Here is a 26,789-nt window from a genome sequence, read left to right as displayed (position 1 = left end):
TAAATTAAGATGCAAAGATATCCAGAACTCTGAAGGCAATTTGGTGCACAATACAGCACAATTGTAGGTGATCCTTTATGCATTTTATTTGAAATTAGGGATAGAAGAAACCTTTGGCTGGAATTCCATAAATATGATGTCAGGAAGGAAAGTCTTTTAGAGACTATTGCTTTAATCTGCAAAGTTTTTTTCAGAGTTGAAATTGGTACCCTGGAATAATGCTGAGATGTGTGTTGCATACTGTGTTTTGCCAGTCACATTTTTTGATATTTTCTGATGGAAGAGTGGTGCCTATGGTATTTGGAGTAAAACAGGTTGTGGAAGTTGGCAAAGCCAAATACTGAAATTCCAATGTTTTGGTGTTTTGTTTTTTTTTTTATTTTTTTTAAATTTTTTTTATTTGGAGAACTTTAAAGCAGGATGTTGTTATTTTAACTAGAATTTCAGTTCCTGTCTGTTCAAGTCTGTCAATGTCTCTCTTAAACCAAAACCAAGGAGCTGATGTAAATGCAGCCTTGTAGGCAGAGAAATCAAATGTAAGAAACACTCTTTGCCTCTACAGACCCTCTGAAATCTACAATTAGTTTTGACTTCTGATTTCCTTAACTCTAAGAGCTTGTACCACTCGAAACCAGGAAAGGTCATTAGAAGATTCTTTAAGGGGATGGAGTCCAGGAAACTTTTTCTTAGATGGAAAAGTAGAGCTTTCTCCTTAGCCTTGGAAGAAATGCTCAAGGTAGAAAACATTCAGTGACCACCTTATTCCTGTCCTCTCTAGTTCTCTTGGTTTCATGGTTCAGCCTGCCTGTTGCCTCCTGGATGCTGTAGAGAGATTCTGTGGCAGCACCTGAGGAAGTTCTATTTGTCTTTAGGAGAACCTGTCCTGTTGTTACTTCCTTGGCCACACACTTTGTTCTGTTCCAGACAGTACCAGTGTTGGTTACTGGGGGTGGATGAGAGGGAGGAGAACCTGTCTTGAGGAGAATAGTCCTGTTGTTACTTCCTTGGCCACTCACTTTGTTCTGTTCCAGACAGTACCAGTGTTGGTTACTGGGGGTGGATGAGAGGAGGAGGTTGTCAGAAGAAAAACTGCTTATAAAACAATAGGGTTTATTGCCTCTGTTTGTTTCCTTGGGTTCCACAAAGCCCTATGCTGCTGCTTTCTCCCCCTTTCCCTCCATCCTCAATGCAGCAATGGGTTCTTCTGTGTAAATGCTGACTGTTGTTTGTGCTTTCACTCTGTGTGCAGCTTGGCTGAGCATTCCCATTCAACCAGCCCAGGGTGGCTCAGATTCCCTTTTGGAACAAGGCTATCATCAGGTCACAAGCTGTTCTGGCTCACAATGAAAGCCAGGGATAAGCTTTCAGATGTACTTCTTTGGCTTGCATTAGGTTTTGCTTTCAGGATTGTTCTTCTGAGGAGAAGCTCCGTGTAGAGTCTCCCTTTTGAAGATTTGTTCTCATCGTAAGAGTTAAAGAGGATCACTTGGAAGGAAGAGAGCATTTTTTCAGGTGGAGGAGACTTCTTGAGACTTTTAACCTGCTACCAGAGGTACCAGTTCAAAGAGCTGTGTCTTCTACTTGCAGCATAATCTCTGCTTTCTGAAAGGCTTTGCCTTGTTCAAAATCAAGAGAATTTCTCAAAGAGAAAATAAAACTGAAAAATGTTAATGCAAGTGCCTCATTGCCCAGGTTTACGATGGGCACATGGCATTTTGGAAAGCACCATTAAAACAAAACATACCAGCTAATGCCTCTGATGTGGATTTTTGTTCATAAAAGAAAAAAAAAAAAGTTAGTTTGTGGATTCCATTTATTGTGACATCCAAAAAACATTACCTGCAGAAACTGATTTAAGCTGAGAAAACAGAGGCATTAAAGATACCATCAAAACTTATTACTCTAGAATTGCATCCTGAAATCTAAAATTGGAATTTGAAAGTTTTTTGATGCACAGAAGATGACACGTTATCTGATTTAATAGTGAAGTTTATTTGCCCAAGGATTGTCTGGAACTTGTGAATTCATATATGCAGTAATTTCTAAAGCAGCATTTTTTTTTCAGTCCTATTGTTCTTACCACAGTTTGAAGGAGAATAAAAGAATCTGATGTTAAAAGAGAAGATGCTAAGATCATGAGCAGCAGTTTGATGAGATTTCTTTATTAATCAAGAAAATATTATACTGATAGGTTTTAAAGGTGTTCTTTTAACCACGTGTCCTTTCGCCAAATATTCCCACCCTACCTTCCATTGGTGCTCACATAATTGAGGAAGTTTGGTGTTTTTAACATCCTAGGTGGCTTTTTTTCAGTGTGGTGTAGAGGTTTAGTGGAGATGGCTTGATGCTGGTATGTAAATGTTGTATTGGACCATAGTTATGAAATGCAGATTTCCCATCATCTGAGTTCTTGTACTTGGGTCTTTGAGCCCCGTACACACACACAGAAGATACAGCTCCTGTAATGCCCAATAGTCCATTGCATATGAAAGCACAGTAGTTGTGCCCTTTAATTTCACTTATAAATTATGAAACTGCTGAGAAGTTCCATGCTGGGCCTGACCTTCCTCTGAATGTGAAGTTCTGTAGCTTGAAATGCTTGGATTTATATAAGAAGTTATAAAGAAAAAAGCTGATTATTTCTTCTCTCCATCCAGCCCAGCTTCTTGCTGTTGTGCAGCACACGCCTTTGTGACAGTTTAAAATGCATCAGTTAAAACACAGGACTGGTTTGTAGTCCTAGCATTTGACAGGTGGAATCAGAAAAGTTGCTGCTGGGGTAAATATTTTGCAACTGCTGTCTTAAAAATGATAGAATTCCATTAAACTGAAGGAAAACAACATAACTTTGAAATTGTTATAAGACACCGTGTTTGTCTGCAGCTGGCATCACACAGCAAAAGACTCAGACTGTAGCATAGTCTGAGGATTTTGGCTATATCAGGCTACTGCTGCCAGCAATCTCTTCTTGCAGAAATTGCCACTTCCAAAAGCAAGAATACCTCAACAGGATGTATCTGTGCACCACTTTTCAGTCTGGTTACTTAATGTAACACCATTTTTATGAGCACTTCCAGCAAATGTGGCTAAGATGCAGAGGAGTATGTTGTATTCTCCCCATCCTCCTCCTGTGCAAAAGGGTTGCTACTTTTGGCAAAGACGTGTGGTGATAGTAACAGCTTAGGCATCTAGTGAAATCCTCCAAGCTCCTCTGAGATCATATTCATAACTACATTCATGCTTCTCATCTGATGTTAATGAGACGAGGTGGATGTTGCTGGTTTAGAAGCTCAGAGTTTTAACAAATGCCATGCATTGCACAATATGAAGACTGGGAATCATTTGTTGATCACAATCTCTGCTCATCTTTCTGAGGGTTAAATGATGCCACATCACATTTGAAAAGATGGTTATTCCTTGTCTTTTTGATTTTTTATTAATTCTCTTTCCGCCTCAGTATCATCCATTGGCATCTATAAGTGTTATGAAAGCAACTTTGGGACTAGAATACTGGGCTGGTACTTCTGAGTAATTTAATGCAGCACTTACTTTCATGGCATCAGCTTTTCTTTCCTGTTTACTTTATATGGTGATACTTTAATTTGGTAGCAGTTCTCATGAATTTAGCCAAGTGGTAGTTGTATAAATAGTTCTGTATTTAGCTGTAATTTTTCTCCTTTTGGTCCTGAAGAAGTAACTCATATCCTTTCTATATCCTCTTAGTTGTCTGAGAATGAGATTTAGAAACTGCAAGACAAGTTTATATGAACGTATAGTTTGCCGAATGGGACTTATTTGTCTTTTTTTACCTTAAGTACTCCTTTTCTGTTTTTCTGAGCAATGGGTATAATAATTTACACTCTTCAGAACTTTGAATTGTTTTTATGGATATTGGAGTTTTTCTTTTCTGTTTTTCTGAGCAATGGATATAATAATTTACACTCTTCAGAACTTTGAATTGTTTTTATGGATATTGGAGAAAGCGGGAACTCATAAGATGATGATGATGTGAAATGTTTTCCTCTGAATCTAGTGTCTTCCACTTCTTCTGAATGGGTCCTTGTGTGCATTAGTTTCTGAGGGGAAGAGCAATTCCAAAGGTGAATAGCTCTCAAGACAATTTTGGCTCTGAAAAATACTATATTTCTTTAGTTACAGGTTAACACAATGCACGTTGTCTGCAAACTTGACAATGTGAAAGTTGTTTGTGCATGCTGTGTGCAGTGGGAACATCTGCTGTAGTTGAGAGGCACTCTGGTTAATAGAACCAATGGATTACAGTAAAATTAGTCTCCTTCAGTAGCAAAAATTTGATTTGAGTAGTTTGTTGTCCAAGGCAGAAGGACCATTTTGCCTGCAGGAAAAGATCAATTAATTCATGGAATAGAAGTGCTTCCTCTGATTGACAGCCACATGAATGCCAAAGAATATCTATGCAATCTCAGTCTTTCTAAACAGTTAGAAGACTCATCCCAATAAAATCTAACATGTATTGTTGGATCCAAAGTGGTATTAAGGGGGAATATAGATGTAACTGCTGCCACCTAGAACTACCACAGTGATCTTTCCTTGCTTACTCCAGTTACATGTGCATGGTTTCTGGTGTTCAGATGTGCTTTGGCATATTGCATAAAAAGTTTGTACCAGAGATACAGTGTGACACTATAAATTCACTTAGATGCAACTACTATGATAGGCTGAAAAAAAAATAAAATGCATAGTATTTCTTAGAAATACTTACTTGAAGCTGTTCACCACAGACTTGCTATGAGATGTGTATTTTATGTGAAAAGGCCCCATGTAAACACAAAAATACAAACACACTGACTTGCTGTTGTTCTTTACCTGACTGTAAATGTGAGATTTTTCCGATGGATTGTGCTCATACCAAGTGGCTTAGCTGGAATATAAAGTATTTCTTGTCCTACTGGGTGCTTTCCACTCAAAAAACCGTGTGTTTGTTTGTTTTAAAAACTGGAACCAAGCATACTCTTTGAAAAACAGAAAACTAGCTCTCTTCTTTTCTTGGAGGACAGCTCAGGTGTTCTGTCAGCTGGAGTGGCTTCAGCTCTGCTGCTGCCCAGAGAAGAGTCACATCAGGACAGTGCCAGGCCAGGTGTTCACTGTCCTCCAGATTAGGACTTGGTTGAGGTCCTCTGACAGTTCCTCTGTTCCTGTGCCTGTGTGTGATTGTGAATTCACACCACAGAGCTTCCCCTCAAGTGCTGCCCATCTGTCCTGAGTGCTCTGGCTGCCTGTGGTGTCCCCAGGTGCAGACTGGGGAGGATTTGTGGCTGTAACAAGAAAAGGACCCTGGGCCATCTGATTTAGGTGTCCCCTTCTGTGGCTGCTCTGCCCTTTGAGGAGTGATGCAGTGAAGGTGCTATTCTGGGACTATGACCTTTAGCTCCCCCCCATTGTTTGCAAAGGGGAAATAGGAAAATATAATGTAAACTGAAGGCTGTTGTCTAAGTGGAGGAGTTGCTGTTTATCATGTAGCACAGATTTAACATCTTGAAGATTAAATAGTACTGCTTTTCCTTCTGATATTGATTTTTCCTTCCCCTACAGCTTTTCTTTTTGAAATGAAATCCTTGCAAATAATTTTAGCAGGGAGTATTATTCCTGATAGTGTTGCAAAAGAAAAACATTAAAAATTGAGCAAAGTTTGGAATTAATTTTTCAAGGAAATTATGGATCTTTCTTGCAATCTAGTAGATACAAAATGTTGAAGTTATTTTTTTGTGCCACAGACATGCTACAAAACTAACAGCTCAAGCTTTCTTAAAAATCCTAGTTGTAATTTACATTTAAGCTGTAAAGTTAGAGGTATATTGGTATTTAACCAATTTTTTACGAGGCATTTCCATTTTGGTAGAATGATGACTCCAAGGGCCTCAGTGTTCAGTGACTCATTCCTTCATCTCATATTATAAAGTGTAATGACATTGAGAGAGTTGAGTCTTTATAAACTATAGATTATTTTATTCTCTGGTAGAAGAGTCACATCAGACTTAATATGAATCTGTTTTCCTACTCTTCTCTCAATCCCATGTATACCACAGCAGCCCTCATGTGACTGGCCTGCCAGCTGCTCAGTCTTCTTAGAGTGAAGAAAACAGTGGCCTTGTAGGTCATAATTGATCTTCAGACCTTCTGGCCCTCCAGGTCTTGTTTAGGAAACCAGCATTATTGAATGTAATGTAGTTTGGGTTTTGGTTGGGGTTTTTTTGTTGTGGGCTTTTTTTTCCCCACGGGTTTTTTTCCTTCCTTCCTTCCTTCCTTCCTTCCTTCCTTCCTTCCTTCCTTCCTTCCTTCCTTCCTTCCTTCCTTCCTTCCTTCCTTCCTTCCTTCCTTCCTCCCTTCCTCCCTTCCTTCCTCCCTCCCTCCCTCTTTGGTCTAATAAAAGGTATTGATTTTTTCTCTCTTGGTGGTTCCTAATATTTCACTAAGAGTTTTATTGCAACCTGTCATATAGCAAAAAAAAAAAAAAGTGAGTTTTTTTAAAGTATGCCCATAAGCTCTGAAAGTGTGCTAGGCTCACCAGTTTGTACCTACGTGTCTTAGATAGAACAGGACATTTGAAAAAGACCTTGTCTGTTAAGTGGAGGCAGATGGAATTCAATGGTCAGATTTTTAACCTGTTATATTATCTTCATGCAAAAGTGTGATGCACTCTCTTCTGAGGAAATGTAATTTGAGCTTTAACTGAAAGCTTGAATGCAGAATATTTGCAGGTAGTCTGTCTCGTTTCTGTTCTGGTTTTTTTGGGTAAGCCAATGCAACAAGAGTGTTTATCCTTCACACGGAGCTGAGTGACTTAGAAATGCGAAAACATAAAACTTACAGCTCTTAACTCCTTGACTGCCATGTCTAACTGGATTTACTTACTTTACTGTCTACATTTGGGTGTGAAACCAGACTGCTGCAGAAGGTGGTGCTGCCATATGGATGCTGTTACTTGGGTGGAATAGTGCCAAAGAGGTTAATAACATTTCCATTGTGCCTACACGCTTCAGATGTCACAAGAAACTGATTTAATAACATAGTTTTTGTTGCACAGTAGCAAATCTCTGTTTCTTTTCTTTATAATTTCTTGCTTGGAAAGGCACTGTACAATAACTGAAAATAAAATAAACAGAAGACATTTCTGTCTTCAAGTATTGGTAGCATTATTAAAGAAATTCTGACTAGATCAGTTTAAGATATTAGATTTTACTTGAAATGTAAAATGTGGCAAGGCAACAAACTAAACAGTAAGAAAAATATTCATAATTATCAACAAAATAATTTCACCTGTATGTGCAAGACTAATTTGTGGAATGAATGAATGGTAGGACCAGTTAAACTTTTAATCAACAGGTTTTTTTCTAGATGTGCTTTTTAAACATACAGCTGTTAGATTACATTTCAATGCCTGGTTCATATCATTAGCAATTCAAATTGTGTATTTTAAATCCAAACCACTAAGCATTAAATTAAAAAAATCTTTGTCCCTGACATTGCAGTAATGAGTTGTACTGTGCCAGTCTCCAGCAGGGCTCTTAATAACTAGCTTTGATTCTATTTCATGAGTTTTTATGTTACAATTTGGATTGATGCTAATATAAGACTAGGAATAGCTGATTTTGTTGGCATGAGAATAAATGTTCTCCTTGTAGATCAAAATAACTTGAATAGCTTTTGATATTTGATTTCATTCCTAATGTACAAAATGCCTTTTTCTAACAGAAAGAGTAGCTAGAGTTTGCTGGCTGGGGCAGGTTTGACTTTCAGGCATCATGAGGTACAATAATTTGAAGAAAATTTCTTTAAAAAGAGAAACCAGATCTGCCTGTCCCAGTTTTGCCATTTTATTTTTCTCTTGGCTTAAAATGGATTTGAGTTTTGGCTGTTAATGCAACAATCTGTTTACCTTGGCAGAGCTGGGCCTAAGACCAACCTTTGTTGGTTAACAAATAACATTAATTTGGGCTCACTGTCCAAGGAGTGTTTTCTCACATCATGAATCATTGTGCAAACTGGGACACAGTCTTAGTCCAGTTCCTGAGGAGAAATCTAGCACAGCACTTCAGGAATCAGGTATGTTGTACTTACAGATGTGAAGCACAACTCTGATCTGCTTTTTCGTAACAAACCTGGATCAGTGCTGTCTCTAATATCAATCCAGCTTCCATGAAGACTAAGTTTCACCTCAAAAGAAACAAAAAATATTAAGTTTGACTGGCTGGCAGAATGAATTTTTCAAAGCACAGTTTGAGGAGGTGCTGTGATTTAGTATGCTTTAGAAAATGAGTTTGATTTAAAAACTGCAACTGTAAGAACCTATAAATTGTAGAGCACTTTTGGCTGTCATGTGCTCTTCAAACTTCAGTGCTGTAATAAATGAGAATTTTGAGTGATCTCAGAAGTAACTTCCCATCAGTTTGTCACAATTCTGCACATTTGTTAGGTGTACTCTTATTTCTCTTTCCAAACTGCGCTTTTGGTTTCCTTTGAAGAGTTTATAAACATCTTGATTGTGTGGTCTTACTTTGGTGACTCATATGTCTCTGACTGCTTACACACACTTATGTTACAGTAATCAAATTCTCTGAGAGGAGGCAGCTTTTAAAAATATTTATATGTGTTTTTTAATAAGTGGAAACTTTTATAGACAGAGAAAAGCCTGAACAGTGAAGGGTTGGGGTTTTCTGTTTATTTAAACAAACTTTCTGTAAAACAGAAGTGATTGAACAGCTGCTGTCTGTATGTGAATTAGTGCAAACTTCAGGGAGTTAACTCCAGTGCCTCCAGCCTACCCAAGCCACTGTAGAGTCAGGTCAACAGCCTCATTCCACCTTTTGGTGCCTCAGCTTAAGAGAGAGAACATAATTAATAAGAAAACTGTCATTAATCATGTCATTTTTGCAGCCTTCTTAAGGGAAAGCTGCAAGAACAGCAACAGATCCTAGAACTCTTGAAAAATATGGGACTTACAGAGTGGGAGAGTTGTTTGTCTTCCTTCATTATGTCTTGCTGCGGTCTGAATGTTGAGGAGTGTTTGAAGAATCAGTAGTTGGAGCCAGCCTGAATCCCTGCTGCATTGTCATCTCCCCCTTACAGCTCTCTACCCACCTCCTAGCTGCTTAGGAAGAGCAAGGCAGTATGTAATTGCACTCATTGCAAAATCAGAATAGGATTTTAAAGTTTCCTAAGTAGGGAGGAGAGATGACTTGACACTCACAAAAAGCTTTGAGTCCTGAAAGCAAGTACATCCTAGTAGGCTGCTTAAAAATGAAGATACAGGACCTTGCTTTCAAAAGATCTTTCCTGGGGTTCAATCAAACTGGAAATACCCTGCTGAATAGTCTAAATTTTGCCTTTTCTGAGCCACAGTCCTGTTGTGCTCTGTGGAGATAAAAATTTTCATTGATGTGTGTACCTTGCTGGCACTGCTTGAATCCAGTAGTCTTTGCAGTAGTCTTTGGAGAGCTATTATGTAAATATAACTTCTGATCCAAATGCACTGGTTGGTCTTGGGTAAACTGTATGTATGTATATGTGTGTGTGTGCGTGTGTGTATATATATATATATATGTGTGTGTGTGTGTATGTGTGTATATATTGTTTTTTACATATACACACATCACATATATATGGATAATATTGATGATAATTTAGGGACTGTAGTTCATATATTAGAAATATGTGTAAAAATTTGTTAGTTGGCTGAACTCAGAGGGCTGGGCTTTCCAGATCTTCAGGTCTCTGAGGTTTCAAGAGCCCAAACCCGCAACTTTCCTGAATGAAGGGCAGATGGAGTCTGTACCTCTTGGGGTGCATTTAGAGACTCCCAGAATGGCAAGCCTGAAAACCTGAAGTTTATAATTTCTGATGCCAGGAGGAAGGCTCCTGCTCCACCTCAAGTTCTGCAATTAAAGAACAGATTCAATGCTTTTGTAGGTGATGGGAGTCTGGGTGCTCAGTCCAGTGAAGCACCCAAGCTGATAAATCTGAACCATGCAAAAGCACCAGGAGAAAGTGGGAAGTGGTAACAGTAGGGAAATCCACTTCTGTGAGTGTTGGACACTCCCATCCTCCTACCTGCTGACCTGACCTGTCCTCTAGAGAGGCTTGTTGCCTGCCAGGATCTGGAACACTGTGGTAAGACTGCCAAAGCTTGTCTGGCTTCACACTACTGCTCCTGCTGCTCTCCCATGTAGGTTTCAATGATACCACCTGAAGGGATCTGAAATTATCAGCTATGACTGTATGGTTCTGGGGTGATGACCAGTAGTGGGAGCCTGGGTGGATTCTCCTGGATCCTTTGGGTGAGAGCAAAGTGCATTAGGATGAGTGGAGAGATCCTCCATCCTAAGCTTACCCCCCTAAACTGGTTGCATAGTTGCTGTCAGCAACAGAATTCTGGTTTTATGATCATGAGGGTCTTTTTGAGAATTGCTTGGAAAAGATGGGATTTACCTGACTAAGGGAAAAGCATCTCTGCTATCATATGAGCAATCGGTGGACCAGGTTGGCAAAAAAAAAAAAGTGTTACAAACAATGGAGACCTTGTAATCAAAAAAATCAGGACTGATGGGAGCCTTTCCCAAGCATACCCATATAAACAAGGAAGTGCTTTTCAGCATTGCAGGGAAAACTGCTGCTCTTTCTGGGAAGTCAGCACAGCTGGTTGCCTCTCTGAAATGTCTGTGTTCTCATGCAGACAGCATGGAATGCAAAGAGGAATTACATGCCTGCATGCAGTTTCAGAGTTATGATTTCATTGGGATTGTGAAGATACAAGAGGATAGCTCATATTCAATCATCCTGATATCTACTGGAGGGATAGTGGAGCTTGTTTATGTGCTGGGTTGGGTGTGAGCAGTTCAGGAGGTTTCTGGTGTGTATTGTCTACTGGATCTCATACCTGCAAACAATGAACTGTTTGGGTCTCTGAAGGCTGAGGGCAGCCCTGGTGGCATTGACTGGGAGATGATAAAGATCAGGATCCAGAGAGGAGGAGGGGATAGGCAGAAAGCAGGGTTGCAATCCCAGACTTGAAGAGGAAAGACTTTGGCTTGTTCAGGACTCTGAAACCAGTAGAAAAGTCCAGGGCAAGGTAAACCTTCCCTCAGTGGAAGAGAATCAGGTTAGGGAATATTTAAACAAACTGGTCACGTGCAAAGCCATGGCCCTGGTGTGGTATGTCCTGAGGGAGCTAACTGCTATTGGGAGATCCCCCTTCATGGTCTTCAAAAAGTCACTGTGATTAGGAGAGTTTCATTAAAAGCAGGAGAATGTACCTCCTGCTTTCAGGAAGAGCAAGAAGACTCCTTTTTTTTTTGCTGAAAACTACAGGCTGGTCAGCCCCATGTGAACCATTGGAAGATGATGGAAGAAATAATCCTGGAGGCCATTTTTGAACATATGAAGGACAAGAAGCTGGTGGGAGTAGCCAGTGTGGATTTGTGAAATGGAAGTGATGTCTGAACAATCTGTTAGTCTTTACCATAAGATCACTGACTTGGTGGAGTGAATGTTGTTTGTGTTGACTTCAGCAAAGCTTTTGTCACTGTTTGCCATCACTTGCCAAACTGATGAGGTGCAGTAGAGGTGAGTGGGAAATCCTGTGTGAAATGCCAGACCCAAAGGGCAGCAGGAGCTCCAGCTGCAGGCTGGTCCCTGGCAGTGGTGCCTCAGGGGTGGGAAATGGGGCTGATGCTGCTCAGTGTGTGCACCGATGAGCAGGAGGACAGGGCAGAGAGGAGTCTGAGCAAGCTGGCAGGTGCTGCAAAACCAGCAAGTGTTTGACTGCCCAGAGGGTTGTGCTGCCAGGTGTAGAGGCCTCAAGAGGCTGGAGAAGCGGGCTGAGAGGATGCTCATGGTCAGAGGGAAATGCCAAGTGCTGCAGCTGGAGAGGAATAACCCCAGGCAGGAGTACAGACTGTGCCTGGGTGTGTGGAAGCAGCTTTGTGGAGAAGGGCCCAGGGATCCTGGTGGGCATGAAGCAGAGCATGAGGCAGCAGCGTGTGCTTGTGGCAGGGGCAGCTGCTGGCTGCCTGGGCTGTTTTAGGCAGAGTGCTGTGAGCAGGAGGATCCTTCTCCCCTTCTCCTTCCTGGTGAGGCATGTGTGGAGTTGTGCGTCCAGTTCTGGGTTCTCAGGTGCAAGAGAGAGATGGAGAGAGTGGAGTGAGTCCTGTCAGGGCCATGAAGGTGGTTGAGGGACTGAAGCCTGTGACATGTGGGGAGAGTCTGAAAGAGAAGGGACTGTTCAGTCTGGAGAAGAGAAGGCTCAGGCTGATCTTATTGATGCGTCTGAAAGCATTTTTAATCTTAAGGGTGATCAAACACCGGAATTTCCATCCTTTGAGATATTCAAAACTTGGCTGCGCAAGGCTCTGAGCAATCTGTGCTTTAGCTGTTTCTGCATTGAATAAGGGGATTGGTCTACAGAGGTGCCTTCCAACCTCAAAAACTGTGATTCAGGCAGTGGTTAGTGATTTGTACTGCACGTGCAAGCTGATGATAAATGAAGTACCACCGGGGGCTGTCCTGGAACTTCTTCAGTTTAACATCTTTATCAAATACTGGAGAAGGCAATGGAGTGCACTCTCCTCATATCTGATTTCTGCCAAATTGGTGGAACAGTTCATGTGTTAAAGAGTGAAGGGACCTGAATCTAGAAGAGCTCTGATAGTCCAGCTTGGAGAAGAGAATTTGGGAGGTTCTAATAGCAGCCTTACAAAGTTTACAAGTAGGTTATCAAGAAGATGCAGTTATTGGCCTGTAGTGGATGGTGGGGTAATGAGACCTCTGGGTGAAAACAGATGCAAGAAAGGCTCCAATAGACTGTAGAGAGAAAACCTTTTTCCCAGTCAAGCCGTGGAGCAGATTCCACTGCATGCCCTACCTGCCTCTGTAGGAGGAGGTTGGGGGATTTCAAGACCCATGTGGGCAAAGCCCTGAGTAACCTGGTTTGACCTCACAGCTGGTCCTGCTTTGAACAGAAAGCTGAACTAGAGATGTAAAGTCCTCTCAGCCTGAATGACTCTGATTTTTCATCTAAGTTTCACTGATAAATTTTTCATGTTCTGTTTTCCTGTCAGCTTACAATGTGTGGTGCCAGTCTTTCTCTTTTGCTGTTCATTATGTAGTTTAGCAGGCCTCTTGTAAACTGGTTTTACAATGGTTTTTGACTTCACAGATGAAGTAATAGAGGAATATTATAAGCCATAAACTTGTGGCTGGTATGTATCCAAAAGTCAGAACACTGCTTTAGCTATGACTTGCAGGCTCTGGAGGAGGGATGGAGATATTGAGCATTGTGACTGTGTGACATTTTGGGGGTGGAAAGAAGTAACTCTGCTTTCCTGTCAACTTAATTCAGTTTAGTATGCAGGGTTTGCTATTCAGGCAGAACCTTTTTGCTGCCTGTGGTGTAATGGTTTGCTTTGCTTTGTGAGCTTGTATTGCCTGTTTGCAGGCTAGAGCTTGCAGGGTTTACATGGCACAGTCATTTGTGCAGAAAGCAGATGCCTGTTACTAGTTCTCACTTTGTGTTTCAACGGTCAAAGTGCTAAATGTGCTTTTCTACTGAAGAAAACAGGAATAAAGTTTACAGATACGGCTGTCCCAGCCCTCGCCAATCTGGCCAGTAAATGTTTGATGAACCACTAAATATAACTATGGCTTCCATCTTGAGTACCCCAGGTGTATTATTTTTGATTCTCTGAAGGAATTTTTCTGTCTTTGTGACTTCCTTAATTCTCTAAAGAGACTTCCTTTTGTGTATGGTTTCAAAAGATGGTGTGACTTCTTGGGAAAAGACAGACATACCATGTAATATTAGCAAGTTTATAAAGCTTATAACTCTGATAAGAGACATTCCGAGCAGTAGAAGTATTTAATTTAGAAGTATTTAATTATTTGATGCATAATCACAAGTGAAAGTAAATCTTCTCTCTTTGATGAAACCCTGTAAGGGCATGTTCATGCAGCAAAACTTTGAATTTTATATAAAAAAACAGTGAAAATCATCATGATGAAAAAAATTCTTGTTAAATATATTTTAGGTTGATAGTGATGTATTTAGCAAGGTAGTTGCAGTGGCTTGGGATGCTTATGAATTTGAGAACCTTTACATATTTATTTCCTTATAAAATAAAATACTTTGAAAGCCCTGTGAACAAAAGGTAAAACTTTGTCCAAGAACTAAAAATAAACTTTGTAATGCTGCCAGAATTAATATTGCTGAAGCATCACAAATTGATTTCCTTTAAAAAATAAAGAAAAATGCATGTTGCCTTAACCATGATGGGCTTTCTTGTGTGTTTTTTTCACTTTGGCCTCTCTTGTAGCAGTTACCCACAGAACATTACAACCAACACCAGTGTTGCCTCTTTGATGTACTGTCTTGGTTAAACTGAATATATTACTTTCACTGAGAATATATGATTGCATTGGTGTTTTCTTATGCATTTGAAAGGCAGGCAAACTTCAATGTAGTCAATAATTGTACATATGTGTGCTTCTCTTTTAGTGGAGGCGATAGTGGAGTTTGACTACAAAGCTCAACACGATGATGAGCTGACAATCACTGTAGGTGACATAATCACCAATATCAAGAAAGATGATGGAGGCTGGTGGGAAGGACAGCTCAAAGGCAGAAGAGGTTTGTTCCCTGACAACTTTGTAAGAGTGAGTACAAAGTGGAACTGTTCTTGTGTTGTGTGTATAAGTTTTATGTGCTGTGCTGTTCAGGCCAAATATCAGCCTTTATATCATAATATCTCTTATATCCAAAACAATAATATATTGCAAATACACATGTATTATGTATACACATAAATTGCATATATATAATGCAATGTTCTATTGAGACAATGTTACAAAGAAAAAATTACTTTCTTTTCAAAGACAAGCTGAAAATAAAAGAAGCTACCCCTGCATTTTTGTGCTGTTCAGTGAAAATACTTGACTTCCTGGTCTGAGAACAAACTGGTTATTCTAGAACTTATAGATCATTGCATTTTAAATATTTTGTCTTTTCTGTAACAGATTCTGCTTTTCCCTAATGTTTTCATAGGTTTTCTAGAAGTGGTTTTTTTTTTTTTGTTGTTGGTTTTTTTTGGTTTTTTGGTTTTTTTTTTTTTGGTGAATATTTATTCCTGGTTAAACTATTTGAGAATAATTAGATTTTTCCATACAAATCCCTATAAAAACCTTTTAAAAACTGATTAATTTGTATTCACTTAATATATCAAATAATTTCCAGTAATCCTTGTTTTAGGACAACGATTCAGAGGTTTGGAAAGAAATAATAATTTTTGCTGGGCATCTGTGTTTGCACACATATGTCTGCACATATGAAGCCAACTATTAGTACCTCTGGGCCTCCTTGATTTGTCATTGCAGACCTATGCTGTTAATTTCCATAAGTCTTCAAAAACCTGCTCTCCACTATGGAAAAGAGACCAAGAACTACAATAATTTACATAGATTTTATGTTAATCTTTTAGTACAGCTTCTGAGGAGCTTTGGTACTTTGGTTTTTCTAAGTGTGTAAGTGTCTTTTTTTTTTTTTTTTTTTTTTAAAAGCTCTTCTAACTGTGTAAGCCTGTTGTGTGTTTAGACATATGGACATAATGAAGTAATTTCATTTTGCTTCCACAGTGCTGAATATGTCCAGGTAACTGGGGGAAGTGGCTGGCTGTGAGTTTAGCCAGCCATAGCAGGGGGTGTGGGGGTGGACAGGGAGCCTCGGGTGTTTCTGTGGGGGTCAGCACACACCCTGATCCTTGCTCCTGTCATTGGCAAGAAGAAGGAGCAGCTCTGTGTGTGTCAGGCAGCAAAAATGAGGGCCTCAATGAGATGAAAGGGCACAGTGGAGGACAGTGAATAATCTGGTTTTTGCTTATCTCTGAAAATACACACTTTGAGCTAGGGGAAAGAAACTGTTTTGGTATTCATTGTGTATTGGTAATACTTTTCTGCTTGAACTCTTGTGAAGTGAACTGTGGGACAAATGCAGACTTCCTCTAGGCTTTTTCCTGGCTGATATTTTAAATTTGCTGCTGATTTTAGGAGGTGTTTCATTTAGTGTTCTAAACAAATCAGCCTATGAATGTCTGTTATGGGAATATAATAATCTAAAGATTTGTAAATTGACACCATTAGTACCTAATTTTAAGGCCTCTTTTTTTCCAAAATTACTTCAAACTGTGGCATCCTGTCACATAATTGAAATATAAATAGCTTTTTCTTAATAGAAAGTTCTAAAACAACAGTAAATGGTTTAGATTTTGTCTTCTCATGAAGTACCACTCCCTGCTCTTTCCTTCCTGCCTTTTTTTTTAATCAACATCCAGGGCTGTTTTCTAAACAAGTAAAAACCACATTGTGTTCAAGCTGAGGATGAGGAAGAATTTAAAGTCAAAAATGTTTTTCGTAGCCAAGCATTTTCTCTCTAAACTAGGTAAGATGGAGTAGAAGATACACACTTACTTAGAGTTAGTTTATTAATCTCCTGAGTGAAAACCTTCATTTTTCTTGTTTTCCTTGTGTAAATCTCCTAAATGGAGAGCTATAGTCAAAACAGCAGTCCCATTAGAAAGCTTGTTGAGCATAATCACTCTGCCCAGTAAGATTATAAGTAATTGTGAACTTTCTCTTGATAATTTAACAAGTGAATGCAGTCAGTTCATGCCCCATTGGAAAAGTGTGTGTCAACAAAGTAATAGAGAAGTTGGCAAAAAGGGATGCTACATACAAGTAATGGACTTGAATGCTACTCCAAATTCCTATTTCTTATCAAAATTCGTTCTAAGAGTAGTCAAGAAAGTTATTCAGAGGTTAAAAATTACAAATTAAATTTTTGAGGTACTTTGCATTCCACCTTCAAGAGGTAGGAATAATTTCTTATGGAGAAGAGCTTTTCCTCCCTGTGATTTTATTTTCTTTTGAATAAATTCATGATGATGTTCTAAAGAAACTGTTGGGGTTTTCAAAAAATTGAATGTTTGGGCTGAAACGAAATAATGGAATTAACACTGTAAAGAGTACTGAATGGTTTCTGTCAACATTTCTGCATGGATTCTGGAAGTCAAGTTTGGAAGCAAAGAAGTAGAATTTAGAAACGGAAAAATTAGAGAAATGCAATATATTGGAATGTTTGTGAAAAGACATTCATTTGAAGTGTTACTCAAGAAATAAATCCCTCATATTTTTCAAGGGAATGTGAAATAGGCTGTGAATGTGCAAAAGACTTTTGGAGTTGCCTGTAGTAAAAGCGCTTTTAAATTACTTGGAATAGATGCAAGTTAGGAGACCATTGAAGAGGAGTTGTCTGAAGAGAGATGTGAGACAGAAAGAGGAAAGGGGAGGTAGCAATGATATACATGAAGTACATACGCAGTTACTTTTTTTTCAAGGGACTTTCTCTACGAAGTTGTAGCAGAGGTGCTTCCTGTTCTTGAATCTTCGAAACAACTGCTTTGAATTTTTTGTGTATTTATACATATAGCGATGAAAAAGACGGATTCATACCCTTCTTAGGCTCTGAAATTCAATATGCAAGGCGTAACAGAAAAGGTATTTGAAATTTGTTTTCTGTTTCTTTTCTCATTGCCTAGTAGTCTGCGGCTATGGCCACTCGGAAGATTTTGAGGAAGAAGTGTGTTTAAATATGAGAAAAATCTTTGGTCTTTCTTCAAGATCTAACTTACCTTGTCAACACTTGAAGATGCCTACTTTTCTTAGAGATAATGCTTAATGTATTGTAAGAAATGTATGAAAGTGTATCTGGTTGTTACCTTCGGTTTTCTTTCAATTTTTCAGGCAGAGAAATAGAAGTATGAATGGAGAATTATGTACAGTTTCTGGTGTCTGTTTTAATTCTCAGTTATGCAGCTGACAAAGAGGAGGTATCAGGTGTGATTGCAGTGTTGTTCATTTATATGATATAAAATTGGTTTTCAATGTCTTTCTAGCTTGAAAACTTCAACTTGAAATCGGTGCTCTGCAGTGTAAAACTGTGTTTGTAAGTGACGGAGTCTGAGACAGATAGATTTTGCTGATGGCGGATGAAGATGTAGAAAGCAGGAAACTGGTGCAGAGCCATGCTTACTGGCTTTAATTTTCAAAGTCAGTTCTATGTGGGATTGAATAATGTTAAACTGAATCTGCTGCATGTAACAACACAAAAGCTTCTCTGTACTCCAGAGGACTTGCCAATATTACTAGCAAAGTTGGAGAGGTAAATTTATCTTAAGCAGGAGGGGTAGTGTACTTGGTTTTGAAATTCTGGTGTATAGCTTGTGTTTTAGAATCAGAGAAATGGGGCAGGGATTTGTGTGACTGTACTGCTGCCTCGGGTCAGAAAAGCAATCTGGATTTCTTGTTATGCAAGCAGAATACAATCTTTAAATAGTGCACATTAGTTGTAGGATGTCAAAGATGTTGATGCTGAATCATGGTGCAGATCCTTATCTGTTGCTTATTATTTAATTTTCTTTGTTTCTTTCTTTATTTGTTTGTTTTTATCACAACCAGCCAGAGGTTGTGGAGGGACTGAATGATTTCTTGCTGAGAACCTTGTGCTTGTTACACACCCCTACCTATCTCTGTTCATGCTTCCATTAAACTTTTCATAAAACATAAAAGGTCCTGTGCACATGCAGGGGCCCTTTGCAGCTGAGGTTTGTCTCCTGGGCAGGAAAAGAGAATATTTCCCATGTCTGAGAACCCTTTGGTTCTGCTTGGTACCCACCAGGGCAGAGAGCTGACCAACTCCTGCTGTCCTTCCCTGCTGCTTTGCCACAGCCTTTTGCAATCTCTGGCACCTCTGTGACTTCCTGCCTTTGCTCTAGGGTTTGTAGCTTCTTGGAGCCTTCACTGCCTCCTCAGCAGTCTGAGTACTGTCAATGAAGTGATGTCTGGGTCAGCTTTGCCTCGGTAGCCACTTGTCATGGGTTCAGTCCCCATACAGGCCATTCACTTAAGAGTTAGACTCGATCCTTGTGGGTCCCTTCCAACTCAGAATATTCCATGACTCTGGGAAAGTTGTGGCATTAGCAGATGCACTGAGGTTATATGCAGACTAGGGAAATTATTTCTGTAGGTACCTAAAAACATAGCTTGCTTTATGGGTCAGTGAATTTTTATGCTGGAGTACTTTTGATTTGTTTTTTTAGTGTTCAGTCTTTTGGAGTTTTTTTTTGGGGTTTTTTTTTGGTGGTTTTTTTTTTTTCACACTTGGCAGGAATTTGCAGCTCAATTAATGAGCTTTTTCTTTTGTTGTTTTTGGAAATCTTAGAATACTGTCTACATATTTGTTTTCAGGAATTGTTTAGATCGTGGGATCCTAACTGAATAAGAGTCAGGAGTACTAGCTTCTCATTCCAAGTTTTGGGTATGGCCATTAAACTTGTTATACTTATGGTGAAATGAAAGATAATATAATCATGTGAAAATGTTGTCTCTGAGGTTTTGTTCCTGTCAACAGCAATCAAGATTTTATGAGGAGAAAAGTACCATCACAGGCTGTAATTATTTATTATTGCTGTTGTTATTACTCTTAAAATGGTGAAAGCAAAACTAGTAAAACAAAATCTTTCCCCATTTTCCAGCCCATCTGCTGACAAAGACACAGATTGACCAAGACTGTCTTGTGCCAGTCAATAATCTGTGACTTGGCTGTGCTCACTCCTCTAAGGGAATTGAGCACAGAGCAGTGACAGCACTCGGGGCTGTCCTGGATGCCCAAGGCATGATGACAAACGATGTCACACCTCAACCTGTTCATCTGCATTCAGAGGAGGTGAGGGAGCTCCAGTGAGGCACCTGCCCTGGGTGTTTGGCCTGGACGTGCTCTGAAAGTCCCTGGCAGTGAGGGAGGCTGTTTGCCATTGCCTGTCTCAGGGAACTGGTGCTGTTCCCAGCCGGATGGAAGCGTGCTCAGTGCAGTCAGCAGCATGGACCCCGTATGTTTATCATGGGAGCGAGCGTGGATTTGGCTGTCCCGGCCTATCCACCAGTTTGTTGGATATGTTTTGATGGCAGGCTTTGAAGGGAGGGGTTACTCAGGGGAATGTGGGGGTGTGGAAAAGAGGAAAAATGGTGGTGGTTTGGGTCTGTCAGCTGTTGGGTATTGTGTGGGAATTTAATGAAGTGTGTGAAAGTAAGAGTACGTGAGCAGTTGTTTAGTGAGCACACAGTAATGTGAAGCTTCAGTGTTGAGGTGTTTACACGTTGTTAGTGACTAGTACATTATATTGCAAAAAGTAATCTTTTGAAAACACAGTGGCTTACTTGTAATTATATACTGATAGGACTGAGAGAAGTTCTGCCATGGATCCAGCTCCTCCCATGGCAGGGGGAGTTGAGCTAAATGATCTTTAAGATCCCTTCCATCCTCTAACCATTCTGTGATTTTATGCGATTCGTGAATTTGAAAACAAAATTTATTGGTTTTCATTCTTCATGCAATGTAATTGCTGAGGTCTAAAACCATTCTTATTTAAATACACATTTTATTGCTTTATTGATAGATTTAATGTAGGTAGTATCAATTAATATACAAAGGAGATTCAATTGTTTCCTCTTCTTGCTCAGATTGGTTTTTGTAGTCTTAAGAAAACCTTAGTACAGCATTCCAGTTTAAAAAATGCTGTTGTTTAAATTGTAAATTGCAAAAACTCTAATTTGGGCTAAAAGAAAAACAAATACTATTTTTCTTTCTTTCCTTCCTGAAGCTTCAAGCCATGAGGAGAATCTGATCAGAGATTGAAACAAGAGCCCAATGTGCCATCTAGAAGTCATATTTTCAAATATATAATTTCTTTGGAGCTATAATATAATAATTCTTTAAGGTAGCTTAAATTTATTCAGAACTTAGTTATATATTATTATTTGAAGTGTGTGTTATACAAAGAATTCAATGTGGTTTTGGCAATAGCCTCTTAAAGTAGTCAGAAGGATTTATAGAATTGGCAGGATTAGATGGTTCACAGCATTTCTCCAACCTAGTCCTAAAAGCTTCTGAGGCAAAGAGAAGGTATAAAAAAAGTATAAACTTATATTGTGTCTTCCCTGAAATCAATTTTCTTTTCTTTTTTTTCCCCCCTCTGGCAACCTTACAAGCTCCGGATGTTTTTATTTTCTCTGTAGATTGTGTGTGGGTGGATATGTTAGTAATCCATGTATTTTGGTCTGATTCATTTTCACGCTTGGCCTGGCAATTGTTTTTCTGTTGGAGGAGGCTGCTGTGAGAAACTCTTCTCTGTAGGTAGAATCTGTAGAGGCTCTTAGCAGCATTTGCATACAAATGTCTTGCAAAACATACTTCTACAGTTTTGGATTTGAAGAGACTACAGCTGTGTGTCTGATTTTTTGACAGGACCAAAAGCCTCATTAAAATTCTTAAAACACAAGCTCCTAGAAATTGAATTGCAGTTCAGTCTCAGTGTCGTTTGAAGCTAACGTGAGAATACTTGTCAATACTTCCACCTTCTTTGCAGTTTAATTATAAAGCCCTCAGATGGATTCCTTTAAGTCTGAGAATCAAGTTTTAGGAAATATTTTCTGATTTTTATGGTTTTAATATTTGTTTGCAAAAAAAAGGGTGTAAGAGAAAGAGTACTCTGAAAGCCTGTGTAGTATCTTGGGCATTTAATAATCACAATGGTGAAAGGCTGTGCTTCAACCTTTAGTCTGCCAAATAGTCCCTTTACATACAACAATAGAGCCTGTACCCAGACTTCATCTACTGATTGTCTTTTAGTTTATATTACTTAAGAGTTAACAGTAACAGTAAGAAAGAATGAAGATGAGAGCAACAGGGACATGTAGGAAAAAAAAAAGAAAGCTATCAGAGATTGCTGCTATAACTGCTGCTGCCATGACTTAGTGATACTCTTTAGTTCTGATCAAACACTGTGATTTATTAACAGTAAATATGTGTGAGTATGTGAGGTTTGTTTAGTGGTGTGGATTTTTAATTTATTTGGATTTTTGTTGTTGTATTTAGGGTTTACTTTTATATACAAAAGTGCTGTTTTTTTCTGAAGTATCATGTGTAGACCATGTAACAGTTTTCATGTTTTTATAAAGTGAATATCAACTGGAATGACAAACTACTTGCACTATTTGCTGTTGGAAGTGGTATTTGACTAATTAGGTATCTGTATTCTGTTCCTGCAAGTGCTACAATTTCCTCCTAGAATCTTTTGGGAAGTGTTTGGGAAGCTGATGGTGAAGACAGTTCTTAAAGGGTCTGCCATTTCCTGCTGTCACCTAATTATGTACTCTACTAGAATTTCACTGGCACTGTTAGTGAAAAGTAAAATTATAATATGACAGAGTATATTAGAGCAGTTTAGGTTTATGAGCAGAACATGTTGTTCTCTTCAGAGCTGGAAAGAGCCAAATGTGTATGAGCCTCTTAATCCTGATTTTTTTGCTTTATTACAGCCAAATAAAATATATCATTGTTTATATATAGGCACTCTAGTTATTCAGTTACCATGGAAAAAGTCAAAGGTGTAGGTAAACGACCATCATGAAATAGGATGGGTTTTTTACTCACTCTGACTTCAGACTTCAGTGATGGATACTTAGTGCCAGTGGTTGTGACGGGAGGTGGTGAGGGATGGAAGGAAAACAAGTAGAGTGTACATTTAAAAAAATAACATTGCTACTTCCCACCCAGGGAGAAGGAACAAGGCAAACCTTTCATTTTTACGGAAGGTGGTAATGACTTCTGCTTTTATTGAATTTTTTTTTAATGGGAATATTGAGAGAAATAAATGCATCACAAGCCATTCAAGAATGTGCAAGGTGCTGAGGGTATGTATCTTGTGCTTCACAAAACATCAATTCATCCATTTCCTGCTTGGTGAGGACTCATTGCACCTTTTGAAAGATTGAGTCAGTACTTGTTCTTCCAGAGAGCCTGCATTTGCCTTCCCAGAGGCAATAAGCCAGTATTATCAAAAGCCCTGATTAAAAACACCGTTCTAACAGATACTGTCTCTAAAACAGAAGCTTCTTTCATAATTTTCATGACTGCTTCAGGATACAAACTACTGCCATTATTTTGGCCGGTTCCTTACAACCAGCTTAGCTAAGCCTTGGTTTCCCTTTTAAACATGCTTTGGTGTGTTTAGGCTGCCTGATTTATCTGTCAGTATTTACCTATTAATCGATAACACAAACCAAATTAAAATATCTTTTAATACTTTTGGCTGAAAATTATTCTCTTCCTATTTGGAGCCAAGAGCATTTCATCATTCAGCTTTGCTTTTGCCAACTTGTTTGTCAGCTTTTTGATTGCTTGAATGATATTTGCATTTTTGTTCCCTCACTCCAAGTTTCCTACGGCCTTGCCAGCAGGTGAGCAGAGTGCCTGTCCTAGTGCATGGTGCTGTCATGTTGTCTGCATGGCACTACAGAGACATGGCTCTTCACTGTCATCAGCCATTGCCAAATCACTGGCCCAATAAATGCCTAATAATTAGGGGTAGAAGAAAATAAAATACAAATCTTCATGTTTGCTTTATGCTTCCTCAGTGTACCATGACTCAATTTTATTGTACTATCAAAATGTAATTCCTCCTTTAAAAGTCCCTCTAAGTTAACCTGAGTTATTCTCCTTCCAGAATTGAATTAAAGAAATATGGATGGAAAATGCCAATAATTCAGAGCTACCACATTACCTATCTTGAATAAAAAATAGCTGAAATTTACTCACCAAAAATCTGCATGCATGTCTCAATGTAGTTTTCAACAAAATTTTAAATTCTTCTCTTTTGTTTTATAGGAGTCTAATTCTAAAACCTAGTTGAATAGTTGATATATAATTTATTTCACGAAATAAACCACTTATAAGTAGAACTACCTGAAATGTAGTGTTGTGCAGATACAGAAGGACATATGCTCAGGTTTTTACTTTTTTTCCCATTCAACTTATGAATTTTGCAACCTTCAGTTGATTTGTAATGCTGTGTGGTGTACTTGCTGTATTTACCTTTCTTTGACTCTGACTCTGTCCTTTACAACTGACAGAACCCGAAGGCCTACCGTTGTGAATTTGAGTTCACAGATTACAGAATCACAGAATATTCCAAGCTGGAAGGGACCCACAAGGATCATGAAGTCTAACTCTTAAGTGAATGGCCCATATGGGGATTGAACGCACAACCTTGATTATTAGCTCTCACAAACAGATTGTCACAACTAGTGATAGCTAATTCAAAAGCAAAAACTGGTTTATTGCTGATGTTTTGTAAAAGTACAGAATGCTGAAGTTAAAGTAAAATCCTGGAAGGAATTAGGATTTGAATTGTCGCACTGTGAGATATCACTGGACTTTTACCTGCAGAAATAAAAAAAAAAGTACTTTGAAGCCTTTCAGTGGTTCACTGAAACTGACAGAATGACAAGGACACAACAGTGCTTGTGGGACCGAGCACTACATTTCATGATTCTTAATTGCTCTGTGGTTCCGCACAGAAAACTTTCTAATTTGTGTATTGTTAGCCCACATGTTTTTACTAGATTGCTTGAACTTCTGCAGCCTGTCAATGTGAAAAGTTTTTAGAGACTAGTCAGACTGGTGGACATCAGAGGAAAATGTTGAGTAAGCAGAGGGAGGAGAATGACTCATTAAACTGTAAAATAAAAGCTCTTTCTCAAACTGTAATCCCTTTCCAGGTGTTTTCTGAAGTCCATATAAACAAACAAACAAACAAATAAATAAATAAATAAATATATGTATGTGTCCATGCAGTAGGCATCCATGAGGTATGTGTGTTGTATGCAGAAATAAACACTGGGTCTAAAGCCACAATATACAAGTTAAGGCATAGGAAATTGTTTTTTCAAGGGAGTTTTATTATAAAAAATAAAGAAAGAAAATTTATCCTCTGGTATCCATTAATTCAACCTTTTTTACTCCACTAAGCAATTGTATAAGGATGGGATTTTTTTCTATATGAGAGTTTGCACAAGGAAATAGCATGTGCTGCTCACCCTTCTGAACCCTGGTGACTCTTGCACTGACACTGTAATATTGACCCCATTTATTTTTGCTGGGATTTTTATCATTGCATTGTTTCCTTAGTGAACATTCAGATATTTAGAAAAGGGTAGTTTTTGTTTGGTCTCTTTAAGCTGAGTACACTGTACTCCCAGTAAGCTTTCTTTCAGGCTCACGTGTTTCCATTAGAAGCTGCACTTCTCTTCCCACTTTCCCACCCCACAGCTTCTGTGTGGGTTTTATTTTCTCATGAAGCTGAAACTGGGCACACAAGTTCAGGGCTGAAGAACTCCTTCAGGCCTTCCTTGCTCATGCCTGGAGTTACTTGTAATGCGTTGGTAACTTGCCTCTCCAATCTCTGTACCGTGCCCTTCTGCTGTCAAATCACAGCTCCATGACACTGAGCACTGTAAAGAATGAGAGAAAATATTAATTACAGCTGTGTTAGAGAGAGGTTTTTATTTGAAGACTGTTGTATTAGTGGAGGCTTTCTCAGTCATGCTTTTGAGCCTGTCTATACTAAAATGAGATTCTCGAGTCCTACCACTGAAGAATGTATCTGTAAGGACAGACAGGGTGATGGGATCTGAGTTTTGAGAACCAGCAGCACCAGCATTTGCTAATGAGTGCTAACAGATGTATTTGTTTTCTACTGATGTTTTCAGACATTCATAAAGTGAAAACAGGATTTACAGGGAGAGGCTAAATTACTATCTCTTACTAGATTGCATTGTTGGAAAAATTGACTTGGCTCCCACACTCAGTATCCCCTCATCAGATCTGGCAACAGGCAATGAAATGAAAGATAAATACTGGCTACAGGCAATTGTTTTTAGTTGAAGCCAATTAATATTAGCTGGTTAGACTGCTTGAGAGAAAAGGGAAGTTTGCATCACTGGAGCATGATGCGGAGTAGCAGGGGGAGAGGTGAACTTGAAATGGCATTTTTGCTATTGTGTTGCCATTATAGTGACACTATCATTTTATTGAGCTTCATCTCAAAGTACTAAGATTTCATATTCCTGCTGCTGTCAGGGAAGTGCATGTAAACAGGACTTCTGAGAAGATGTCACATATAATGATTCAGTGACAATACAGAGTGATTAACTACAAGTGCTTTTCTGGATGCGCAAAAAAAATTATGCCAACATAATTGTCTGGCAAGGATCCTTTGGTAGTACTAACAAAGATCTTTGATTTTTTTTTTGGTGTTAACAGTGACCACTTGAAATATTCTTTTTGGTTTTTTTTTCTGAATGGGTGTGCCTTTTGATGAGGAGCAAAAACCATAAGATAACGCAAAACCAAATTGTTCTTTGTGAACATTATGGGTGAGCAGCCTCACTTGTGATAGGAGCTTGCACCTCCTGCTCTGGTGTTCTTTCATGGTTATAAGGGTGTTAGTGTGAAGTGTTGCCAGGGAGCTTCTGCTATGCAGCAACTCTACAGCAAAGTTCTGCTCCAGGGCCATCTAGTAAAACCCTGCACAGCAAGCACACAGGCTGTACCAGTGAAAGCTCAATCAGCTAAACCAGTTCTGCTGCTTTAAGTCAGTGGCAGGGGCTTCTGCTGGTTCAGTTGCTAATCACCTCCTAGTCTTCTTGCTTCAGCTATGATGGCAGAAGTTTGCAAATAGGTACGATTTTAGGAAATTCCACTTTGGTTGTTTAACATATATAGCACATTGTTGCATTGTAGTCTTTTCCTTCTTTTTTTTCCTTTCTCCTTTTGTATCTTTCTTTTTCTTCCTCTCTCAGCAATTTACATCTAT

At 39.0% G+C, this 26,789-nt stretch overlaps 1 protein-coding gene across 5 annotated transcripts in view; it reads left to right on the top strand.

Annotated features, from left to right (window-relative positions):
• The window catches only part of SH3KBP1 (SH3 domain containing kinase binding protein 1), a 221,733-nt gene that overhangs the window by 22,499 nt on the left and 172,445 nt on the right, over positions 1 to 26,789 (top strand). For 2 of the 5 annotated variants that reach the window (XM_041472286.1, XM_041472285.1), the window contains exon 2: positions 14,525 to 14,656. In XM_041472286.1, the coding sequence (XP_041328220.1) occupies positions 14,615 to 14,656 (42 nt within the window). In that variant the 5' untranslated portion in view covers positions 14,525 to 14,614. Of the gene's footprint in view, positions 1 to 14,524; positions 14,683 to 17,538; positions 17,575 to 26,789 lie in introns of those variants that run through there. The other 3 variants (XM_041472283.1, XM_041472284.1, XM_041472287.1) reach the window with 2 other exon arrangements.

Source organism: Pyrgilauda ruficollis, unplaced genomic scaffold (assembly GCF_017590135.1).
Source record: "Pyrgilauda ruficollis isolate IOZ18807 unplaced genomic scaffold, ASM1759013v1 scaffold29, whole genome shotgun sequence".
NCBI lineage: Eukaryota > Metazoa > Chordata > Aves > Passeriformes > Passeridae > Pyrgilauda > Pyrgilauda ruficollis.
The sequence above is the reverse complement of the archived record's forward strand: the minus strand, read 5'-3'. Positions and strand labels throughout refer to the sequence as shown.